Source organism: Xenopus laevis, chromosome 1L (genome assembly GCF_017654675.1).
Source record: "Xenopus laevis strain J_2021 chromosome 1L, Xenopus_laevis_v10.1, whole genome shotgun sequence".
Lineage (NCBI taxonomy): Eukaryota > Metazoa > Chordata > Amphibia > Anura > Pipidae > Xenopus > Xenopus laevis.
In genome coordinates, this window is record NC_054371.1 from 146362445 (window position 1) to 146378994 (window position 16550).

The window sequence follows — 16550 nt, forward strand, 5'->3', positions numbered from 1 at the left end:
TTTTGTGTATATTTCTCATGACTCTGAATTTGGTAAAGGAACAGTAAAGACTACTTTATTTTATATAAATGAACTGCTATGTAGCCATACAGGCATCCATTTAAACTGAACAGGGCAAAAAGTCATAAACTTTTAGAATACAGTTGGTTTAGTTCAGGTCAAATAGCAGATTTTGGAGTTTGTTTTGTAGTAGTTAATTAACAGATACATATATTAAATTTTTAAAAAATAACTTATTTAATGGTAATTTCTGGTTCTTTACGTGTCATAGCATGTTTTTGTGCATATTTGAGTGCCACTTGCTGGTGCTGTTTATGCTACTAATGAGGGAGCTTTATTGCTGGTCTGCCATTCCATCAGTTAAAACCAACTGGGCAATAATCATAGGCATGTGACTGATCCGCCTACAGTCTATAGATTATCTTCATATCTACTGAAGATCATTTAAACATAAAGTACAGTTAAATACATTTGTTTTGCCATTATAATATCTTAATGGTGAGCTCAAGGCATTGTCTTAGGAAAGAAAGTGTAATCTGTCATGTGATAAACTGTTTATGTAAACAATACATTGTAGAATTAGAGTTGCCAATTTTCAAATCTCTTCAGGTAACTGGATTCCAGATATTATATCTAATTATTATATATTTTGAAATTACTATAGAAGCCTGTTAAACATTTTACAACGTGGCTATTCCATGGATTCTAACTTGCTGTTTTCTTGTGTTTCAGTTTCAGTGAGCATCTCGGATCTCTACCCTGGTTGTGAGAATGTGAGTGTAAGAAGCCGGAGTATGATGTTTGAGCCAGGACTAACCAAAGGGGTTCTTGAAGTATTTGTTTCACCGTCGCCTCACTGTTGCACAGATGACCAGTCAACCAAGGCTATAGACATCCAGAATGCCAATCTCAATGGTATAAATGCCTTCTCTGTGTTTGATATTCTACTCAAGTCATTGGAATATTTGCAATTTAAAAACAAATGTTATTCACAAAATGTTTAATAATGTTCACAAGTATTGTGCAAAACACAAGCTACAGAAATAATAGATAATGTACAAATGTACTATATAAATGTTACAAATATAGATGAAAATACAGAAGTTCAACTGTTATTTTTATTTGTTCCTAATCAGCATTTGCATTCATGCAAAAATGGGGGTAACCAAATTGCAGTGCTTAACAAAGAAGTTCATGTATGATAGCATTCAGTTGCAGATCTCAAAGGTGTTCACTTGTATTTGTATCTAGGAACGAACCAAATCCATCAATTTTGGACTGATCCCCATATTGAATCCTCATTGGCCAAACATCAAACCAAATCAAAGGAACAAAGGAACAGTAACACTAAAAAATTTTGTATTAAAAATCCATTTCCCCCCCACTAATAATAGGTCTACCCTGCATAAAGTTTATTAAAATCAATGCTTTATTAAAAAAATACTGTTCGAAAACACTACTTCCTGTGTACTGCAAAACGGCGATGGGGCGACTCATTCTGCAGCTCTGCATCTTCCCCCTAACCCGACTTCTGCCAAAACCGGAAGCTAAGCGCTACAACTGTGACAGCCGCCCATTCTATTACACAGCGTACAAGCCGGATTTTGTGGGAAGTGGCAGCGATCCCATTTTTTCCCCCTGCTTACCTTGTAGTGGCAGGACTGTGGAACACTGAGCGCTGCCCCAGTGCTGACAAGGTGATGACAAGCCCATGGTACCTGAGGAAAATAAGAAGTCGGCACCTTGGCCCGAGCCCAGAGTCCGCAGCAATTTCTACCCCAGCACCGACAAGAGCCCTCAAAGCCACTGGCAGCAGAGACGAAGGTCCCGGTGAACCTAAAGTCGTGGAGGAACAGAGCCTCACGCATCAGGAGAAAAAAGCAGAACCAGAGCCAGCCATTGCCACACCACACAACCGCCACAACCTCGCAAAGCCAGCGCACACATGACACTTCAACATCATCCAGAGAGAATGCAGGGACTCACAGCCGCGATCCAGCCTCCATGTGCGGTCTGCCTCCGTTTTACTGCCTGGTGAGCGACTTTCCTCCAGCATGTTGGGCAGCTGAGGATGTTGAAGTGTCGCGAACAGTGGCTCTGCAGGTTGTGCACATGTACAGTAACATGGCAACCAACCAAATGCTTGCTTTCATTATCTAAGCTGCAGCTGCCTTTAAAAAGCCAGTCTGAAGGTGCTCCTACTTGCACCTTATGAATGACATGCAAGTAAGGGGCATACATGCAGACAACAGGCTTGCAACATGCACACCCCATCAGTTGTTGGTGCACAATTGACGCTGACAGTAGAAAATCTCCTGTCCATATTGCCCCGTCTTTTTTACATCGCACACCCCCCCACACACACACGCACACAGAAAGAGAGACAGAAATATGATATCTGGCATGTTCTTTCCTTTTAGGTGTTGGAGATTTCAGTGTGTGGGAATTTTCTGGAAACCCTACGTATTATTGCAGTTATGATTATTTTGCTGCCAATGATCCCACATCAATTCACATTGTGGTTTTTAGCCTTGAAGAGCCCTATGAAATTCAACTTAATCAAGTAATATTCTGGCTCAACTTCCTAAAGTCACTTGTTCCTGTGGAGGAACCAATAGGTAGGTTTTTTTTCACTTCTTGTTTATTTGTAGGATTTTCATGTAAATGTACAATGCAGAAGTCATTTCTTTTTTAAACTAGCTTATATGAAACAAATCAGACCACTGTTAATCAAACCTCTGATGCTGAGTGACTGCAGTATGGCCATATTAACTCTGGATACAGTGAATTCTGCTTATTAAACTGAAGGACTCTCTGCTCTTGAGAGCCACTAATGCTATTTGCACAGGCAGCACCTCTTATAATTCCTATCTCGTTCTCTCTGACGGAACACTCAATCAAGTGCAGACTGTGCTGTGAAACCTTTTCATGAACTCTTTCTGGTGATCTGCAGAAAATGTAATAGATTGAAGATGGATGGATCTGTAAAAGGATCTGTCTTAAGGAAAGGGTACTTCTAGGAGATGTTATTGAATTCATAGTCATGTTTTCAAATCCTAACATACAATTTACATCTGATAAACCACTTGGAGTTGAGGAGAATCAGGATGGTAATACTGAGCACAAGTTGGAAGGGGACTAAAGTCTAAGGGATGCATAATGTACCATCTCATTATGAAACGAGGATATGATTCACAAACACGGTGATGAACAAGATAACTAGTTCTCGTTTGTTAAATAACAAATAGTAATTATAAACAAAGACTTGTATTCTGAGAGAGTTGTGACTACAATTGATGCACTTAAAGTTATACTAAATGATTTACTTTTCCACAATAGAAATTGCTGCTGCACATGCCACAAAGATGTGCCTTTGGTACAGTTTTAGATTTCCTATACAATACCTGTACTTGCCATTTCACAAAGAAACCTTGATACAGTAGAATTAATATACTGCCATGGTAGGTCACTTGAAGGATAAAGAATATTTTTTCCATTGCTAAGCCTGATTTTCTGGCACATTAGATCACTTCCCCAGTGAAGTCAGGTTTTGAATAGGCCTATGCTAATGTCACACCTAGCAGTTCCTCTGTGGAGAAAAGCCTTTAGGTTTAATAGCAACTGCTTGTCACCGCTCAAGTAGACAATTTTTCAACCTGAAAATACACATTTGGGTATTTTTAGGCTGAAACCCACCAGTTACCCTGAGCAATGGCTAATCCTGCATTCATAATGCATGCATTTATCTCTACAATTTTGTGACAAGGAGAAGCAAAGCGCTCAAGTAGACAATTTTTCAACCTGAAAATACACATTTGGGTATTTTTAGACTGAAACCCACCAGTTACCCATAGCAATGGCTTAATGCATGCATTTATCTCTACAATTTTGTGACAAGGAGAAGCAAAGCGCTCAAGTAGACAATTTTTCAACCTGAAAATACACATTTGGGTATTTTTAGACTGAAACCCACCAGTTACCCATAGCAATGGCTTAATGCATGCATTTATCTCTACAATTTTTGACAAGGAGAAGCAAATTCCCGTGTTACCAATACTGTTCCTGGTTTTCTGGTGTAATGGAGTAGCTAGCCTATACCTCTGCAGCTCCCAGTGTACATGCAGGGCCTAACCTGACCAGAATACAGTGAGGCCTTTGATTAGAAAAGCCTCCTGCATCAATTGCAGTATTATAAACTGGAAGTCATGGTTAATATGATAGTACCCAAATCTATCTCACACCTTTCCTTCTCGGTCATATCTCAAAGTGGCCAACCAACCACCTCTCAGCAATATTAGATGTCCACACAAAAGTCAATATGGATAAAAAGCAAGAAAGGTTTATTAATCCGGTATTAATAAACCTTTTTTCTTTTATCTATATTGACTTTTGTGTGTAAATCCTGTGAGTGCCATCACTATGGACTTCCTATTTACTTTTTTATGCATGAGCACCCAGGTCTCAACTATTTTCGATGTGCTGGTGCACCCAAAAATACCATCAATTTTATTATTTTTTGTAATAAAACTACATTTTTGCACCAAGTAAAGTCCTGTGAGTATGGTCTTTTTTTGATATATAATATATATAGTCAATGTTGGGAACCGGCACTCACCTCTCCTCTGTGCTGATAGCTGGGTGCTGATAAAAAACTTGATATATCCAATAGGGAATGAAAGCACACACGGCAACTGTTCATTTAAAGCTATTGTACAAATCAGCAGATTCAGACATGTACACTTTTCGATCCACTAGGGACCGTCATTCTGAAGAAAGCAGAATATTTGCCTTAAAGACCTCATATCAGTGCAGTGCATTGTGTGCATGTCCCTGTTACAAAGTCCATTGTTCAGGTTTGCTCTCTCCTTCCATGTTTGCTTAGTTCTGTGTATTCATAGAATAAATAGGGCAGATGGGATTGTTTGTTTCAGCAGTAGCACTGCTAAGGCACATTGTGCAGTGGTTTAAAAATGACACTTTAACTTGTTCAGGCACAATGTAGAACCACAGAATAATGCTATCCTTTGAAAGAGATTTTATTCACTTTTAGAGAAGTTCTCACTGTATCCTTCTTTGTTGTGTATAATAGCATATGGTGGGAAGCTAAAGAATCTACTCCACGTTGTATTGGTGGCCACACATGCTGATATTGTTAACCTTCCTCGCCCTGCGGGAGGAGAATTTGGTTATGACAAAAGTCTACCATTGCTAAAAGAAGTAAGAAATAGGTAGGTATATTTCAGTAACTTGTTTACATTTTGCATTCTGGGTACTATCAAAAGAACAACCCCCCCCCCCCCCCCCCCCGCAATATAGCTTGCTGCAGTATATTTTATATAATATATATATATATATATATATACTGTGTATGTATGTATGTATATATATATATATATATATATATATATATATATATATATATATATATATATATTGCACATTTGCAACATTGTTCTAGTGCTGCTCAGTCTGTCTAAGATTATTTCACCATAACAAATATCTTAATTAATATTAAGGGCAAGGTCAGACATGGCGTTTTTAAAAAAAAGCTCAGTCAGGCGCAAATACGCCACTGAAACCACACTCGACCATCAACATGCATTTTTCATGTGTTTTTCAGCACATAGGTTTCTTCTCCCAACATGCACTTCTCATTGTTCTCGTTACCCATAATTCCGGTGGCTGAAAATAGAAAAGCTATTTAGGAATAGAAAAACTATTTACATGCAAAATGGAGCAGGAATGATCGTCAATACACAACATAATTACGTCACCGCCCGTAAAAACGTATATGCTTCATCTATCTCGCGAGAATTTGGATGCCATATTTAAAATATGCTGCCTATTTACGTAAAGTGTGGTTTCAAACTTGCAGATCCTATAGAGTCTATTGATTTGGTAGTTTCTTGGTGTTTGTGCTAAAAAACTCCAATACTGCTGTCCTGTGACGGATTTCAGCTTGCAAGCGCCCTTTGAGAATTGCCATAGTGCGTTTTCCATTAGTTTCAGTAGTAGTGCAGTTTATGCGTATTTACGCCAGACAGGGCTTTTTTAAAAACACAACTTAAAAACGCCACATCTGGCCTTGCCCTAAGGGTGCACTAGTTATGGCCCATAACCACCACAAATCAAAGACTAATAAGAAAACAGGTATTCATATTTGTTGCTCTTGCATTTGTGCAGTTGTTGAAATAACATAAATAATTGTTTCTCTAGATTTGGAAATGATCTCCAGATTTTGGATAAGCTGTTTGTTCTGGATGCTGGGGCATCAGGGTCCAAGGAAATGAAGCTTCTGAGGAATCACCTCCAGGAATTAAAAAGCCAGTTGATATCTGTAAGTCATCGGAATACTTTTGATACCTGGTGGCCATAATTACCTACAGTGTTTGACTAGTGTACTAGGGTACTGCAAAATCCTAGTTATCTTGTATCTACCATTAAAAAAAGATTGAATAGTAGCGTTGAGTGAACTCTGTTTTGACAGAGCTATACCCATACTGACCCTCTGACATAGCAAAACAATGACATTGGATTAACTAAATTGTGTGACAGCTGTTCTTGAGCAAATACAATCACTGACTGTTGAGGCTATTACACAGGATCCTGATTTTTTTTTACAGGTGAGATATACACACACATAAATAACCTTTGAATGCCATTGTTGCAGCTACTTGCAATAAATAGCCCATATACTGTATATATCCAGCTTTACATAGCTTCCATATATAGCTTCCATATATGCAGAAAACATGCTTAGAAATTGATAGCAGCCTCCTATAACCACATACAAACATTTCAACTTGCCCACTGGCACGGACAGGAGCCATAAAAAATATGACTGAATCCCAAATGTCCTCAGGGAAATATCTAAATCCTATCCCGGTATGGCCATTAAGACCTTGGCTTGGACAGCCCAGAAAAACTGTAATGCTGTTATAATGAGCCCTGTGAATCCTGTACACAGCTGATTTCTGAACAGTACACTAATGCCCACGAGCCTAACAACTAAATTACTCCCTTAATAATCTTCAAATGAGAACTGTTTAAGGACAACCAGCTGCTTCATTAAGCAGACTGATGAAGAAATGAATATTAAATAATTCTTAAGCCTCTTTACACTGTATTCTGTGAGCTCAGCTTTTTAAAAATATTTTCTTACATAATATGATATTGCTCCAGGCTATTCATTCGGTTTTTTCTCCAGAGATTTTCATTGTTTGTGAGTTTCACAAAATAGATAGGATAGTTTACAGAGCCAAAAAGCTCTAAGGGGTCTCTGGTGAGTTTCTATTCCTACTGGTAATGTGTTATATTTTAGAGGAGCCACTCACTCAGTTCTCCTCTATCCCTCTCTCCACTCTATCTCAATGCATTCTTAATTACATGCAAGCACATCAAATGTTGTTATATTACAGGAAGCCCATTGCCTAGATCAGCCTCAGCTCTGTAACTGTTGCAGAAACTCCTGCTCAGTTGTAAACCAGTATAATGGACTGGACACTCCAGAATGCACTATTAACACTGAATCTGTAGTTGCCAAACCTAACTCTACTAGGGTAAACACTGAGGACCTTGTTAACAAATCACGTGTGCAAGTGCTGAAGTCTGCAACTCTTATGATCCATCCATAGAACTCTCCTGCTCTTATACATAGTGAGCACACATGCAATTCTCATTGTCACAAGTCTCACTGTGTAATTATAGCTCTTCTACACATAGCACTATCTCACAAGAAGATTATTATATGTGAATGTTATCAACATCTAAAGCTTCATGATGTTCAAAAAAAGTATTTCCATTTTTGACATGGAACATTTTTTTGTAGGATTGTCCACCTATGACACCACTGTGCGAGAAGGTGATGTCAACTCTTCCATCCTGGAGAAAGCAGAATGGTCCCAACCAACTTCTTTCCCTTCAACAATTTGTTTATGATGTCCAGGATCAACTGAATCCACTAGCAAGTGAAGAGGATGTTAGAAATCTCGCATTGCAACTGCACAGTATCGGAGAAGTAAGTATAACTTTATAAAGTTTCCTAAGGCCTCTTCTTTTTATTACTAATATGGCATAGGCCTCCTAGGAAGGAAGGTTTTGTGTTTGAGTCATAACGTAATCTGCACAGGGTCTTTTTCATTTACTGTGGAGCAGCCCTAGGTCATATGATTAAAATAAGCTTTATTTCTTGGGGAATTTACCTACCCTTTAAAATCCACTGTAACCACCATGGATTGTTGGGCAAGGCTTATATAGTGAATACTTTCTGCAGTCATTCAATTGAAGATTAGTACACAATTGAAGATATTAGTAGATTAGTATACAATCTTGTTAACTTAGGCTAGGACCAGATGATGTTAACACTGCGGATTCTCTGCAGGTGGAGAATCCACCTGCTCCCCTTGAATTTTTGAACTGCAGGGGATTTTGGGGCAAAATGTCGCATTTCAGCACCGAAATCTGCCGTGTCTGCCTGCACTGGAGCGGAAACAATGCTTCCAGGCAGCCAGATAAAGATGAAGAAGTCACGGAGCAACAGGAGATGCATTGAACTAAAATTTCACCTTATAGTCCATTTTGAAAAAACTTCCAACATATCAATATATGGAAAATTGGATTCTACTCTCTACATGTTTTGTGGACTATTAAAGGTGAAATTTTAAATCAATGCTTCTCCTGTTGCTCCGTGGCTTCTTCATCTTTGTACAGACGACTTTCTGTGGGGGACAGATAACACGTGTAACATGGAGTGAAGTGTTTGCACTGAGGTATGATGCTCCCCTTATTTGGACTTCTATAAATTCCAGGCAGCCATAGCAGGAGTGGGGCAGTGGATTTGTCGTTGTCTGGCCCTGGCCTAAAGGAGCAATTAAAACTGTTTTGCAGCATGCCCATTTGTTTTATCAATTTGAGAAGTATATTTTGTGTTGGTGTTATTGCTAACCTTAATTCTTATTTTACATAGGTTAATATAATGCAGAGTGAGACTGTCCAAGATGTTGTGCTTTTAGATCCACGATGGCTGTGCCACAATGTCCTTGGAAAGCTACTGTCTGTAGAAAGCCCAAAAGCCCTACACCATTACAGGGGGAGATATACAATGGAAGATATTCAGCGATTGGTCACAGACAGTGATGTTGATGAGCTTGTGCAGATCTTGGATGCAATGGACATTTGTGCTCGAGATCTAAGCAGCGGAACTATGGTGGACATCCCTGCCCTCATTAAAACTGACAACCTCCACAGATCATGGGCTGATGAAGAAGAGGACATACTAACTTATGGGGGTGTTAGAATTGTTCCTGTGGAACACATTACTCCTTTTCCATGTGGAATTTTTCACAAAGTTCAAGTTAATTTATGCCGATGGGTACATCAACAGAGCGCAGACGGAGATGCCGACATACGTTTATGGGTGAACGGATGTAAAATAGCCAATCGAGGGGCAGAGGTTTTGGTGTTGATGGTCAACCACGGCCAAGGAATTGAAGTGCAAGTCAGAGGTCTTGAGACTGAGAAAATCAAGTGCTGTTTACTTCTTGAATCCATTTGCAGTATCATTGACAACTTATTTGCAGCAACGTTGCCTGGTCTTTTAACTGTAAAACATTACTTGAGCCCTCAGCAGCTGAGAGAACATCATGAGCCCCTGATGGTTTACCAACCTAGAGATTTTTTTCGGGCCCAAATACAAAAGGAGACTTCACTGGCTAACACCATGGCTGGGTACAAAGAGAGCTTTAGCAGCATTCTTTGTTTTGGGTGTCTAGATGTTTACTCTCAAGGAAACCTGGGTCTGGATCACCTTGTGTCTGATCTGAATATTCTTGTTAGAAGAAAACTCAGCCGACTTTTAGACCCACCAGACCCCATGGGAAAGGATTGGTGTCTACTGGCTATGAATTTGGGCCTGCCTGATTTAGTTGCCAAATACAATGCTAACAATTCAGTACAAAAAGACTTTTTGCCAAGTCCAATATGTGCTCTTTTGCAGGAATGGAGCAATTCTCCTGAAAGTACTGTATCACTCTTAATGTCTAAGCTGAGAGAACTTGGGCGCAGGGATGCAGCAGATTTTTTACTGAGAGCATCCTCTGTTTTTAAGGTGAATCTTGATATCCATGGACAAGAAGCCTACGCCGCAAGCTGCAACAGCGGCACATCCTATAATTCCATTAGCTCAGTTGTGTCACGATGAGTACATTAGAATGCATGATCTCCTATATCTATCTAAACAACCAGTATAAAGAATTGTAGTTTTTAATGTGTCTCATAGGGGTTTCTAACCATTCATTTATAAACATTGTCAAATGCCATCGGAACCGTGTATCTTTCTACTTTTTAATAAGGGTAACTCCATTTTACCGTGACTTTTAAAGGCTTGTCAGAATTGTTCACTCTAGAGTCCTATAAGACTGTGCTGCTAGTTACTGCCACCCAAACAGATGATAATCTGTCAATTTTTTCTAAATACCTATTTAATACATTTTACTAATCAGACTGCACAATTGTTCACGTGTAGAGGTAGGGCTCTCGTTTTATTCCTGCTGACTTGGTAACTGATTCAATAGCAGACGATGGCAAGGCTATTTTGCTGTACATTACAGATGCCCTACCTGCAGACCTCAAGATCTTGGATTATGCTTGTGTTTCACTTTATCGGTAACTGGAAGACCCCAGGTTGGACAACCCCTCTATTTATTTTCACAAAGCCAATACAGCAGTATGAGTGCCTTGCTCTCATAGGTTAGGTTGCAACAGGCCAGAACTTGCTCTCAAGCACTTTCCACCGGGTTCTACCTCTATCACTGTCTCCTTGTGGCAAAAGAACATTTAAGATTTAAGTTGGAGGTCATCATGAATACACACAATATCCTTTCTATTTTGCAAAGATTAATGTAAGAACTGTACAAGGGTTCCTGTATTTCCCCTGCAGTCAGCAATGTGACTGTATTGCTCAGGTACATTATTGATTTTATCATTTGCAAGCAGATCTGTGAACACTTAGAAGTATTATAGGCTTTTTCCTTCTAACTCCTAGAGTATGTGAATGGCTTTCAGCACATTTATAAACAGTGCTTTTCGGGTGGTCCAGGATAGAGGGAGCTAAACTGAAATTCTTTGCCAGGCTCCACTTTCTGCCAATTCATTCCAGACATCTCAGGTATGAGTTCTAGCAATCTTCAATTGTATGCTAGGTTTTGTATTGTTTAAAGGGAAATTGTTGATGGTTAAAAAGAAAACTGATTAGACATTTCTATGAAACTTCCATGACTTTTACACCGTTATTTCATTCCTAATCTGTACTTGCCAACAGTCCTTTCGGGCATAATTCACTAAATTAACCGTTACAAAATATCTCGGTGCAAAGACTAAAGGGTTGTCGTGGGTTATTTGTGTGCTGCATTATACCCTGTTGTTGACCAAAGAAGCAGTAGGATAGAGCTGACTGGGATTGTCCGGCAGACGCTGAGTATTATAAATGCAGTGGGGTCTATTACACATCTGGTATTGCTCTTTCATATAGCTATATTTTATGTAAAGCATTCCTGCTTATTAAAATCACGGCAATATGAGTTATTCTAGTTTGCACACAGCAACAGGCAGCTTTTTATCTAGGATTTCCTGTGTTTGAAACAAAGGAACAAGGTCAGTTGCTTTGATTTTAAAACACAGCCAGTACTGAAAGGGGGAAATGATTTTCATCTTTTGAAAATGCATGTGTTATGAATGGACATATGTACATGTATATACAGGAAGGAAGGACCTTTCCACTTATAAATGTTTTATTTGTAGTACAATTTTAAACTTTTTATATTTGTAAATATCTATGAATAAACATGTTGCCTGTTGCATCATGCTCTGAATTTATTCATTCTGTTTTAGTGCAGCCGTAAAGTGAGACTGAAGCTCACTGAACCTGTGTCTTTTCATATTGGATCACTTTATATTTTACTTTTAAAAGTGTTATGCATCTATTGTCCACAAGAGGTCACTACATATTCGCTTGAAAACAATCATCAGCCTCTGCCCAATACTGAAATTAAACAAGCAGGTGAACTTTAAAGGGGTGGTTCACTTATATTTAGTATGTTATCGAATGGCCAATTCTCAGCAACTTTTCAATTGGCCCTCATTATTTATTTATTATTTTTTAATTATTTGCCTTCTTGTCACTCTTTTCAGCTTTCCAATTGGGGTCAGTGACCCCATCTAAAAACAAATGTTCTGTAAGGCTACAAATATATTGTTATTCCTACTTATTACTCACCTTTCTATTCAGGCCCTCTCCTATTCATATTCCAGTCTCATATTTTACATCAGTGCATGGTTGCTAGGGTAATTTGATCCCTAGCAACCAGATTGCTGAAATTGCAAACCGGAGAACTGCTGAATAAACCGCTAAATAATGCAAAAACACAAATAATCAACCATAAAAACTAATTGTCGCTATATAATACTAACAGTTGACTCAAAGGTGAACTTTAAGAATAAAGCCTTTTCTTAATATTTTGACCCCAAATGAAGGACTACAACACTCCCCATGTTTTTACCTTGATAATATGTTAGGGAATTGTGGGAGTTCTAGTCCAACAACATCTAGTGACCAAAGGTTAAAAAACAAAAGGAATAAAGTGACTTTTTTTAAAAAAAAAAAAAATACTGCCTTAATGAGTCTATTCCGCACTGTGCATAGGCCTCTAGGGTGCATTTAGCTTTATTTACAGGTATATTATAATATAATGCTAACAAAAGAAACCCCTGCAAAGCTGCATATGTGCTTGTGTGGCCAGATACCAAAACCTGAGTCAATGAGGCACAAATGCTGATGGAGGAATCATTTTGTCTGTTCTGCATGTAGTTGATGAAGTATTACCCTGTAGGCCATATGGGTTAATTCAGACCAGGCATTATTAAAGAAAAAGGGTGTGTGGAGGGATGTGCCATTTATTAGTCAAGTTTGCCTTGTTTATTTATTTATTTATTTTTACATATTTATTGGTTATTTTGCATGTTTGCAAATGTTTGTCTGTGGACTTTCTGTTATACATTCACACATCATGAAAACAAAAACAAATTAATGAAAGTGGAAAACTGTTCAGATTAGCACTAAGCCATTTTACTTTAAATTGTGTGGGTGGGTGCATGCCTCTTTAATTGCCAGGGCACTCAGATGGGGACAGACAATACATCAGTACTGTGCAGTACATAGTTTCATATACTGTATGTAGTCTGTCATGTATGGCACAAACTGTTTATGAAACTAAATGTTTTATGTAATTAATCTTTTTATAGCATTACCATAGAAGTATCACTCTACATTTCTACAATGGTAGCAGTAAAAACGTTTGCAATAAATATACACATAACAAAGATTATGAGACACAGGAGGAAGAGATCCCTGCCCTGCAGAGCTTACACTCTAACCTGGTATATTACTTAAAGGCACAAGTAGGAGGGCAAGAAGTGTTGCTATTCACAATGCATTTAATGGTTTCACTCGATAAACTGTTTTCAAAATAGCATTACTATGGAAGTATCCATATAATGGGGGGTCCAGAGGCACTGCCCTGAGCCTACAGCTTAGTGAGCCGATGAATGGATATCCATTATGCCAAGCACCCCAAACCAGTCAATGAAGATTTATTGTAGATACTAAAGCATAATCTCATCTCTACACATTTGAATTGTCCCTAGTACTTACTCATCAGCAAGTAAAAGCAAGCAAGCAATGTCTGGTCTGATTTCTTAGTGTGCCTGCCATATCTGATATTGGTTCAACCTAAGAAACGGCAAATACCAACTCTACCAGTAGTAAGATTCTCACCTCTCCTTAGATTATGTGCTAAACTGTATGTTGCTACTATAAGCCTTAAAGGGCTGGGTTGTCACAACCTCACCTTGGTATATTTGTAGAATTCCCTCAAATATTGCAACCTAAACACAGTGTACAGGGTGAAGTTTGCAGGACTCCACTAAAGTGACTATAGAATAATAAAATAACTAAACATTACCTGTATGAAGCTGTGTACTGTGCAATGCAAGCACTATGTAACATGACATTTCCATATCTTATCACAATGAATCTGATTTAAGTGTCTGCTTTTGTCGCCTTGAATACTAACTGCTGGCCCTCTCTTTAATCTCTTTTCATTGCTCCTTATAACAGAAGTGATGGGAGGCATGGAGCCAGCTACAGTCCCAAAACCTACTGGTTGGTAATTGGTTTCTGATGAAATGAAGCACATGTGTGTTTTTTTGTGCCTGTACAAGGAAACTAGACTGTAAGCTCCACTGGGGCAGGAATAGGGTTGCCCCTGGCTGGCACTTCTTTGCAAGGAAACTTACCTTAACATCTGAGTGGAGACAACTTACCCTAACATCTGAGTGGAGACAACTTACCCTTACATCTGAGTGGAGACAACTTACCTTATCATCTGAGTGGAGACAACTTACCCTTACATCTGAGAGGAGACAACTTACCCTTACATCTGAGTGGAGACAACTTACCCTTACATCTGAGAGGAGACAACTTACCCTTACATCTGAGTGGAGACAACTTACCTTATCATCTGAGTGGAGACAACTTACCCTTACATCTGAGAGGAGACAACTTACCCTTACATCTGAGTGGAGACAACTTACCCTTACATCTGAGAGTAGACAACTTACCCTTACATCTGAGTGGAGACAACTTACCCTTACATCTGAGAGTAGACAACTTACCCTTACATCTGAGTGGAGACAACTTACCCTTACATCTGAGTGGAGACAACTTACGCTAACATCTGAGTGGAGACAACTTACGCTAACATCTGAGTGGAGACAACTTACCCTAACATCTGAGTGGAGACAACTTACCCTAACCTCTGAGTGGAGACAAGAAGACCTCTTCTTTTCTCCAATCTGGAAATGTAGTACTTGGAGCAGCTTATGGCTATTTGTTGTTCAAGTCACAAGAATGTTTACACAAGCAATTCTTGCCTTTGCACTATGCACTTCAGAAATAATTGCTTACCATTCCCATTTCTCAGGTCACCATGCCCTTATTTTGAAACACATTTGTCTTCTGCTGTTTTTTATTAACATCTGCGCATGTAATATATGACTGAACAGCAGTATGTGAATAAAACCGTATATACAGGTCACGTGATTAGAAAACTGAACTTACCAAAAGTTTATAAAAACTGTTCATTACTATCTCTGTTAAAATATAAGAAGATCCTGACATTTAAAGATCAGAAACAACATTTTTTGTATGGCAAATACGTGTGACAAATTTAGCAATTTTATCAAAAAGCTTCTGGACTTTTACAATTTGCTTCACACACCACTTTTTTCATACATGTCAAGATATAAAAGGTGTATTAAACTTTGGTATTTAGAGCCACGTTTAGTCATAAGTAGGCCGCACAGTACTGCCACCATCATGCGTAACACCAATACAACTGTAATGCAATATGTCTATGAAGATTTTCATTCATCCAGGTCATGATATACAGAATCTAATATAAATAAGTCTAAAGCAATTAAAAGCCACTCAGATGAATGGTGAAACGTTTTCAATAAAACGCAAATAAAAACGCAAAGTCCAGATTTATTTTTACTGGATATTGTATAACTGTAATATGGCTTCGTCAGGAGAATACAGAACAAACAGTTTGTTCTGTATTCTCCTGACGAAGATCCCTGTGGAGGATCGAAACGTTGAGTCTCCAATAAAGTATCACATTTGTTAAGCTTCAGAAGAGTCCCGCGAGTGTCGCTATTCCTGCAGATATACCATTACGTTTGCTGGCAACCGGGCATTTACACAGGAAACAGAGTGCACCTTTGGGACTTGTTTTTATATATATTCCAAGGAATCCTTGGAAGGAAAGACTGTTTTGCTCCTAAAATTTTCATTCTCATGGAATATTCTATAGCAGAGTTCTTTAGACTTTTTCCTTTCAAGTCTCCATTAGAAGCTAAAATTTGGTAAACAATATTTTAACATTGCTTCTCATGTAAACAGGTTTAGTGTATTTTAGAACAAATGCCAAAGCCCTGAAGGGAAGGAAATTGGCAAGAGCCACAGGTGAGATTGTTCACCTTTGAATCAACAGAATTTTTAAAAAAAATGAATTTTTGGCAGGATAAAACTATATTATGGGTAACATTTAGTCCTCAGATTAGGGCAACACAGTATGGGGTATTGCACCTAATGCATGGATGCATGTTAACTGTACAATGCATGAATCCATTGCTCTTAAGGGTTCTAAAAGAGCCTAGTGATATTTGCACACAACCCTCTTTATTTTAAAAATTCTTATATTATTATTTAAATATTATGTTTTGAAGGGGTTGTTCACCTTCTAAACACTTTTTTAGTTCAGTTGTTTTTAAATTGTTCAGCAGAAATAAAGATTTTTTTTACATTGCTTTCCATTTTTTCAAAACTGAAGGTTTGTGTCTCTAGGATCAGATTCTGAACTGTTACCATTTGCTCCATTAGTTGAAACATTTCTCAGCAGCATCTGTGGGATATTAGCAACTATTGTATCGGTTAT

General features: G+C 38.4%; 1 protein-coding gene across 1 annotated transcript in view; it reads left to right on the plus strand.

The window, feature by feature from the left end:
• The window catches only part of dapk1.L (death associated protein kinase 1 L homeolog), a gene marked incomplete at its 5' end in the record, with an annotated part of 89303 nt that extends 77443 nt beyond the window's left edge, over nucleotides 1-11860 (plus strand). Inside the window, 6 exon segments of the mRNA NM_001093258.1 lie at nucleotides 733-915; nucleotides 2421-2618; nucleotides 5090-5228; nucleotides 6217-6337; nucleotides 7829-8017; nucleotides 8966-11860. Coding sequence (NP_001086727.1) covers nucleotides 733-915; nucleotides 2421-2618; nucleotides 5090-5228; nucleotides 6217-6337; nucleotides 7829-8017; nucleotides 8966-10198 — 2063 coding nt within the window. The 3' untranslated portion in view covers nucleotides 10199-11860.
• Nucleotides 11861-16550: the final 4690 nt, after the last annotated feature.